At 40.0% G+C, this 9,232-nt stretch overlaps 1 protein-coding gene across 1 annotated transcript in view; it reads left to right on the top strand.

Annotated features, from left to right (window-relative positions):
* The window catches only part of CPEB (cytoplasmic polyadenylation element-binding protein isoform 1), a 29,714-nt gene that overhangs the window by 616 nt on the left and 19,866 nt on the right, over positions 1-9,232 (top strand). Inside the window, 5 exon segments of the mRNA NM_001204538.1 lie at positions 911-1,337; positions 3,013-3,213; positions 4,344-4,443; positions 7,107-7,211; positions 7,840-8,071. Coding sequence (NP_001191467.1) covers positions 911-1,337; positions 3,013-3,213; positions 4,344-4,443; positions 7,107-7,211; positions 7,840-8,071 — 1,065 coding nt within the window.

The raw sequence follows: 9,232 nt of genomic DNA, 5'->3' as shown, positions 1-9,232 counted from the left end.
CATTGGGGGGCTCTTTTTTGGTACCAAATCTAAAAATGACGAAAACGTCACTAAATGGGTCAATAAATAAAAACTAACGAACCTGTTATGATAGTATAGGCCTACTTCATCTATTGAATGACCATCTGGTAAAAGAGACCTGTTTTCAACAATTGCCGAAAGGTAATTTGATGTCGAAGTCGTCGTAAAGGAATGTGGGCTCGCCGGCACAGCAGTTCTGACTGCGAGCCGCTGGGAGCGTCTTGCTGGAGATAGGAGTTAAATTCCTTATGTTGAATGGAGGGTTAAACCAATTCTTTTTTACTAAGCTTATAGTGCCATGGTTTGGATTTCGTCATTGCGTCTTTGATCCACTTTTGTTAGAGAAAAGAATTTCTATGTTAAGTCTGGGTCCAGGTTTTCCAAGGTATTCGATTAAGATTTTATTCAAATTGGAATGCAATGATTAAAACTGCACATCATCTTGAATGATTGCACATTGTCTTAAGTGCCAAAACCATTAATTAGGGAAAATTGTGACTGAATCATTTTCCAGCCTGAGTATGGAAGCTGTATAAATTGAAATACAAATCAACGATGACACCAGGTAAAAGTAGGATTATGCATCCCAAAAGCTGGACAATGTGACTTAATTTTTTTAAAACTTTGAGAAAAAAAAACTCGCTCATTCCTTTGGACTTGGTTATATATATATGTCCCTCTCATAGGCTTGTAATGTGCAGTTTTTCTTGATGATGCAGACAGACAAAATGTTAACAAATGCTTTTACACTGACACATGAGCTATTTGTAAAGCAAATCCATGCGTAAGCTAATTTTTGTCAGTCTGCAGAGTATGGACGTTCATATTTTCACTCTTTGTAATGATTAGTAATGTCTTTATATTTTACCTATTTTTCTATCACTTGCAGTCACAAAGCCCTCAAACTGTTGATCAGGCAATTTCAGTAAAGACGGATTATGAGGACAACCAACAGGAACACATCCCGAGCAATTTCGAAATTTTTCGACGCATAAACGCTCTCCTGGACAACTCTTTGGAAGCAAACAACGTGAGCTGTTCCCAGTCTCAATCACAGCAACAGCAGCAGCAGACTCAACAGCAGCAGCAGCAACAGCAGCAACAGCAGCAGCAGCAACATTTACAGCAAGTTCAGCAACAGCAGCTATTGAAACAGCAGCAGCAACAGGCTCAGCAGCAGCAAATTCAGCAGCAACTTCTGCAGCAGCAGCAGCAAAAGCAGCAGTTACAACAGCAACAGCAGCAAGAGCAGTTACAGCAGCAACAGCTGCAGCTGCAGCAACAGTTACAGCAACAGTTGCAGCATATTCAGAAAGGTGGATATTATGGTGTTCTTGTATTTTGTTATTGAGGCAGTTTTTTGACTGTTTTGTATATCTAAGAATTTTTCAGGGAACACCACTTTTTCCTTTTTTAATTAGTTTTCTTTTCCCTTGTAACGCCAATTTCTCTTTCTGTCGGTGGTTAGTCGGTGCTCTGGTGTGTTTTGCTCCATCCTTCCTGTCAAGCATCTGTCACTGTTGTCTCTCCTTTTTTCTGTCTATTTCTCTCAACAAGTACCTCTTATCTTCAGCACTTATTAATATTATTATATAAATATATGTTGTATCTTGTTTTGCAAGTGCTGTAAAACCTAAAAAACCTCTATACTGAAACTAAAACTAAACCTCTTTCGTCTTCCAAATACCTTTTGTATAAGTCTGTATTGGCCATGTGCTCTTGCGGGTTGTTGGAGGGTGCCTCTGGTTGGTCCTACTTTTCTTTCCCTCTGTTCTTTCTGTGTATGTCTTGTTTCTTTTTGTTTCTTGTTTCTATTGCGCCCCGATGTGACAGTTTTTGTTTATTGTGTCGATGTGCTTCACTTTATTCTAAACTCTATGTGTAAAGGAATGTAAATTAGAAGTTGGTGGTTGATGTGCTTTGTCTGTTGTCTTCTTCATCTTGAGGTTGCATAATTCTCCTTTTCTTGTAATGGTTAAGCACTTTGCTGTCACACGTAGGAGACCTGAGTTTGATTCCTGAATGGGGACAACATTTTTTTTAAGTTGTCCCGTCTTTCTGTTGGGATGTTGTATCCCTCTCAGCCAGTGTCAGCCTTGACGAGCAGGGTCGGAAGCCAGCTTCCTAAATGATCTAAATCACTTTGATAGGAGCATTGAACTTTTACTTTACCTCATGTTAGGTCCTACTTTATCCCCCTGACTGAAGTGTCTTTAGGCCATTCCCAAATGGGGGACATTTCTCATTCATGCACAGTAGAGAATTGTAAATGGGCTGATTCATCAATGTCATGCTCATAACTGTGCCTGATCAACAACAGGGAACTGCTGCTTTTTCTTTCCTAATCCTTTCTATTGTCATTTTTCCTCTACTTCTTTTGTATGTTTGTCACACTCTTGTGACTCACTATTTCAGGGGTACCTTGATGATAGTCAAAGCAGACTTTGTGCTGTTGAAGCTAGAGAGGGGAGCAGAGTAAGTCTGATTCCCTGTAAGGACTTCTTTGTTGACATCCACCCCTTGGCGCTCATATGACCTTGTGCAGTTACGAGTGCCGTAAAACCTCTACTAAAACAAACAAGACAGGTCCTACTTTTTCTGTTTTTTACATCTGTTTGGTTTATGTCTTGTCTTTCTTGCCTTCTCTTAGCACTAAATATTCATTATATTGTGTTGATGAAATGTCATTTTATTGACCCAAATGTGAAATGAGGTTCTCGTCAAAGTAATGAAATTGTAGAAAGCGACTGCTCTCCGCCTTATGTACTTAATGGTATACGGAGAGAGTAAGACTTCTTTATCTGCATAGGGGGCAAACTTTATATTTTTGCAGCTCTACTTTTATGTCCATTTAAAACTTGCTTTTTCTCAGCACTAAATGGCCATTGTGCCTCTCTACTTAATACTCAAACAAGTAATATATGACATAGTTGTGTTACAAGTGCTGTAAAAATTCTTACTAAAACTAAATTTTAAAAAAATTGTCCCCAGAACCCAGCAGCCACACCTACACGCCTGGTCCATCCCCGGAACTTCAGTCCGTGCTCAACTACGCCAATGTGCCGCTGTCCAAGTCTGCCGCCTTCAACTGCAACAACAGCAGCAGCTACAGCGTGGGTCCGACCCCGGTGCAGTCTCCGGTCACCCCGAGCCCGGCTGCGAGTGCTGTGACAGTTAACAGCCCAAGCTATGGTGTGTAGGTCATTGATTTGATTAAGTAAGCGTTTTATGGCACTTGCAACACTATCAGGTGTGGATGGTTGGTGGGTGCTCTGGTGTGGTTTGCTTCTTCTTTCCTATCAAACATCCTTCATCCTTATCTCTCCTCCTTTTTTTTGTGTTTGTTACTTTCTTGTAACACCTAATGTTCAGCTCTTATATGACTTCATTGTGTTGCAAGTACCGTCAAACACTTACTAAAACTAAAACTCTACCAGGTTGTATAAACAGGTTGTATAAACGCCGAAGCTTAGAGATGTTACAAGATAGCAGCAAACGCAAGAAAGGAAGAGAAAAAAAGCAAGACTTTACTTTTCCAATCAAGCGGCCATCTGAGTTCTAGCCCTTTGGCCTGGAAAAAAAAAAACCTCGAAAAAATACACAGCATAGGTAGTTTTTTCTCACTCCTGTAAAATTTTGCTTTTTGGGCTTAGTACATTTTTAAGAGCTTGCCGACTATACTTCGTCATTTCTATAATTTCTAGTACGATCAAGGGAGGCTACAATATTTTCTTTTGCTGTATGGCTTTTAAAAATATTATCTCGTAATTTTTATCTCACTGCTGTCATTTTGGTAAGTAATTATGGATAAAGACTGTCAGCATAGACTCTTAAACTGGGCGCTTGACAAATTTTTTGCATATTGACTTTCTGGTGTCATCTAAAAGTTTGTTCAATTTTCTTTGCTTTTGACCAAAAAATACCGATCTGTGTATCCCAAACAGAAGTCGAGATATTTGCTATTTAAATTGGAGGAGGTTGTCTAGTTCTAGAGGTAAAATTAATTTTTAAAAAGGCTACCGAAGTTTGGGGACTTTCAAAGTTTGAGTCTCGTAGGAAATTGCAAATTTACTTTTTTAAATGTCTGATCATGTTTCACTAAAATCCCCTCCGAGGTTTTTCTAGAAACTTTACCCACTGAGTTCTCTTTTCAAGTGACAGAGACTGTTGATTGTGCCTTAACACTTTGACATCATATTATGGAGAAAGTCCAAAGAAACTGGGTGCTACACCTCACCAATATCGGTGAGATGAAGCCGGAAAGGGTTAATACAGACTCAATCAAATCAATCAATCAACTGTTGTTTTTTTTGTCTTTTCAGGAAATTTTCAGTTGTTCGGTGAGAATGCTTTCGACAGTACGACTCCGTTTCAGAGTGACGGGACCAGCCAGAGCCACAGTCGAAGTTTGGCCAACGACAGGTCGGTTCAGTTTCTATGAAATCTTGTTTTATTGATTTGTATTGTTTTGTTTGTTTTAGTATAGGTTTTATGGCGTTCGCAACTGCATAAGGTCATATGAGCGCCAGAAGATTAGACGTGTTACAAGAGGGTAACAAGCATAAAAAAGGAGGGGAGATAAGGACGATAGATGTTAGATAGGAAAGAAAAAGCAAACCTCACCAGAGGTATTGTTTGCTAGGTGCGGTGGTGGAGCGGTTTGTGCTCTCATCTTCGAAACGGAAATTCAGGTTCAAACCTCTGTTCGGACACAGATTTTTTTCGCCCCCTCCTGCCCACCCAGCAGTAATGGGTACCTGACTTTGAGTTGGGAAAGTAATGGTGGCGTGGAAAGGAACTGGCCACCCTACCACAATATGCCGAAGGCCCAGAAAGTTCTCTCACTAATAAGGCAATCCCCAATGTCCGGATCGGACGTGGTAACAACTTTACTTTATTGTTTGCTGATTTAGATGGGTGCCTTGGTCCTGGTCTTGTTTGCTGTCATGTAATAAAGTAATTGTACTCCAGTTTTAGTTAGGTTTAACGGTGCTCGCAACTGTTTAAGGGCATACGAATGCCGGATGTCAACAGAAGTCCAAATGAAGAATCAGGCTTACTCTGCTCACCTCTCAAGCCTCAACAGTACAAAGTCTGCTTCGGCTATCAAGGCATCCTGAAAAAAGCTGTTCACAAGAGAGGGACAAATATACTAAAGAAGTAGAGGAAAAATGACGATAGTAAGTATGAGGAAAGAAAAAGCAGTTCCCCCTTTGTTTTTTTGGCCCAGTATGAGCATGACATTGATAAATCAGCCCATTCACAATTCTACTGTGCATACGAATATGTTAATATCCCTCCTTTGGGAATGGCTTAAAGACAACTTCAGTCTGTAGCACTGCCTTGATTGGGGATTTGTTCTTTATTATTTTTGAGAACACCTGCTGAAAGACACCATGTTACAACTGAGTCACCCCTATTTCATGCTAAATAGAGCAGACCAGGTCACAATCTTTCGACTCCGTTGTTGCCACAACAGACTCAAACACCATAATATGCACACTAAATTAAAAGTGGAAGTCTGCAATCTGTGAATATGGACACGATCAAGAGGATGCCAACCATATCCTTCAGCATGCACCGCGCTACGCCACCCTTCGTACACAGACGTTGCAGAATGTGACTCCTCTTGAGAGAAAGCACTATATAGCAGTCTCTCAGATTTGAAGCGGACTTCACAGTTTGTGCTCGACATCGGACTGTCTAGCAGCTGTCATCGAGGACAAGGAAGAAGAAGAAACAACAGTCCATAATGCAGTACTACACCTACTCAAACAAACAAACAACACCATGTCACAGTGATTCCATTTTTCTTGGTCCCCCCTCCCGTGGTCCCCCCTCCCGTGGTCCCCCCTCCCGTTATTTTCACTGAATTCTGAAAAGAAGACTTATTATTGTTCTCAACATTTGTTTCTTGTTTAACCCCGTAGTAATGTTTGTAGGTGGTTGGTGGGTGTTCTGGTATGGTTTAATCGCTCCTTTCTTATCAAACTTCTATCGTCCTTATATCTCCTCCTTTTTTATGTTTGTTGTAACTCTTTTGTAACACTTCTAGTCTTTGGCACTTATTTGGCCTAACTGTGTTGCTGGTGCCATAAAGCTCTCACTGAAAAAAAAATGTCTTCATTTGTTTCTTGTTCAACCTCACGTTCGTGTCTGTGATGTAAAAATCAAAACAATGAAATCAAAGACACTGACATTATTCTGGATCTTGGGCTATTTTTTTACACCTCCTTTTATGTCCTTAAAAAAACCACATGCCTTTGTGGATGTTACACAAAAATGTTGACTAAGGGCACAGCAAATTCAAATGTAAATTTCCAGTTTCCTTGGATACTCAAGCTTTGGAAGTCACCAAACTTTTGCAACCATTTTCTTGCTAATTTGACCTCTCATACCAGGTGATTCCCAGGTGATTGCCACCTCCTTTAATTGCAAATAACTTGACTTCTATTCAATATAGATGTGTATTTTTTTTTTGCCAAATGCAAAACAAATGAAAAGCTTTAAGATGATCTTAATAACTCTATACACCCAAAAATTGACGAGCGTCTGATTCCTCCAAGTCGTAACACGCACGTCACGCACAAACATTTACTCGAAGGAGAGGAAGCTCCTTTTTGCGTGCGCTGCAACACGTATTTTACAGTTCGTCACATCCTGACAGAATGTGTCGACTTCAACCATATACGTGTAAAATACTTATCGATAGTTAGAAAAAAATCTGAAATTTTATTAAAGAAATAGGATTGTTTGATAGGGTATAGAAATGTATCGTTGTCGCTGTCAGTGTACATACATACACTAAAATTAATATTGTAAATACCAATGTAAATAAGTCTTTATACTATATTTACAAAGATTTTCATAAATATCCGTCCTTTTAACATGATGATGATATGACTATGCAGCTGCGAGCGCCATAAAACTCTTACTAAAACATTACATGATTATGGATTTGTTGCAGTCTAGTAAAACCTGTTGGCACTTACATGGACCAAAATTGAGTCGATAGTGCCATAATACACCTACTCAATCAATCAAAAACCAAATCGTAACACATTTGGTTTTATTTCTTTTCACAGTGACCCAATGGTTGTGATGAGCCCAGGGCGAGATAGTATTATTCCTCTCTCTCCCACCGAGAAGATCCTGTATCAGAATTTCTTGCTGTCGAAGCAGGCGCAAGGGTATGTTCTTTTCTTTCTGCTTTTGCTCTGTACCTTTATTTGGATGTCTCTTAAATGGGTGGTTGGAGGGTTGCCGCTGGCAGGCCTTAATTAGTGCTGCCCCCACCCCGTTTGGCTGTCTTGTCTTAGTCGATGAACGGCAGGTACTCTAGTGTGGTTGCCTCCTCCTTTCCTATCAAACATCTATCGTTCTGATTTGTCCTCCTCCTTTCCTATCAAACATCTATTGTTCTGATTTGTCCTCCTCCTTTCCTATCAAACGTCTATCGTTCTGATATGTCCTCCTCCTTTCCTATCAAACGTCTATCGTTCTGATATGTCCTCCTCCTTTCCTATCAAATGTCTATCATTCTGATATGTCCTCCTCCTTTCCTATCAAACATCTATCGTTCTGATTTGTCCTCCATCTTTTAAACTATTTGTATTTGTAGCTCTCCTGCATCATCTCTAATCATTGGCACCATTATGACCTTTTTGTGTTGCAAGTGCCGTAAAACGTAAAATCTTTACTAAAGTAAAAAATAGAAAAAAATGATTTTTCGAATTAGTCCATCGAAATTTCATACTCAGAATTCTATCGGTAGTGTTTTAAAACGGACTTACAACATTTTCAATATTTTCTTTCCAGAGAGAACACAGCACTGCCCCCGAGCCCTCCCCACGAAATAATGCCCTTGTCGCCCCTTGAAAAGAAGCTGTACTCGAACCTGCTCTCCAAGCACACTCAGGGCATGCGCGCTATCAACTCGACCAGCCCGCTGCAGACGCCACTCACGCCACCGAGATCCCCTCAGGAAGTGCTGTACGCCTCTATGCCAGCTGCTCAAGTGGGCGAGAGCTCTTCTGTCATTGATATGATGGTCAGTCTGTGTGTCAAATGAGTCGACTAGTCTAAATTGTGTTAATGGGGAGGGACTTTGTTTGAACGCGTTTCTTTTCCTCCGAAACTGAATTTTGTGTCATAAGTGCCGTGTTTAAAACGTATGTGTCACGATGTGGTGGAATCAGGTGCTCGTCAATTTTTGGGCCTACGGGGTTATTGGTAGCATCTTAACTGATTCTGTCCATTCGGCCGCTGACAGCGGCTCTGAGTTTTTCCGCTACGTCCATTCAACCGCTGTGAGCGGCTCAACGAAATCCGAAACAAATGTGCACTTTTTAACATAGTTCCGACTTTTTAAGTTGTCGAAATGAAGTAGAACTTGTAAACAAACCTGACCTCAATCTCTGAGCACCAATATCGATCGAAACTCCGCGAAATTCTTGCAAAAATCGTTGTTTTGTTGTTGCGATGTAGGCTAGATCTAAGGGTAAACAACATGGGGCATGGTATAATAAAAAGGCCCTTAGAAGAAAGATATTCAACTAAATTTGTGAAATTCTTGCATAAATGTGTGCTAGGGTGATATCGCTACAATGTTGTGCTGATTCCTATGGATTATAAGGACTTGTAGAGCTGAGAAAATGCGGTTAGTCGAAATTTTCGAAGAGCTGTTGCGCAATTTTTTTTTCTCATTCTTTTTTGTCTGAAGGAAAATGCAGTACAAACAGATTATAGGTCATTGTTATTGATATAAACACATTCCTCTATTTATTCCCATCAGTTTAGTATATGACAATACCTATTACAGTGATTAGCGCTTCACAGTAATGCATTAGATGCACCCCAGGTCTAAAACTGAATAGGGAAAAATAATTCTGTCCAGATTCTGAAAAAATCATGGACGGAATCAGTTAAAGCCTGTTCATTTGCCTTTCTGTCGGGGAAACGATATCCATCTATGTTGAATAGAAGTCAAAATATTTTAGATTGAAGTAGGTCAGGGTCGCCTGGTTTCTAAAGTAAAATTAGCGAGAAAATGGCCGCCAAAGCTTGGTAACTTCGATAGCCTGACAGCCCATGGAAACTGAAAATTTACATTTTTTGTGCCTTTAATCGTTTTTCAGAAAAATTCTCACAAATGTTTTTAAATGGGCGTAAAAGGTGTAGAGACAAAAAAAGAAAATCAGAACAAAATTGC

Source organism: Aplysia californica, unplaced genomic scaffold (assembly GCF_000002075.1).
Source record: "Aplysia californica isolate F4 #8 unplaced genomic scaffold, AplCal3.0 scaffold00374, whole genome shotgun sequence".
NCBI classification, from domain to species: Eukaryota; Metazoa; Mollusca; class Gastropoda; order Aplysiida; family Aplysiidae; genus Aplysia; species Aplysia californica.
The sequence above is the reverse complement of the archived record's forward strand: the minus strand, read 5'-3'. Positions and strand labels throughout refer to the sequence as shown.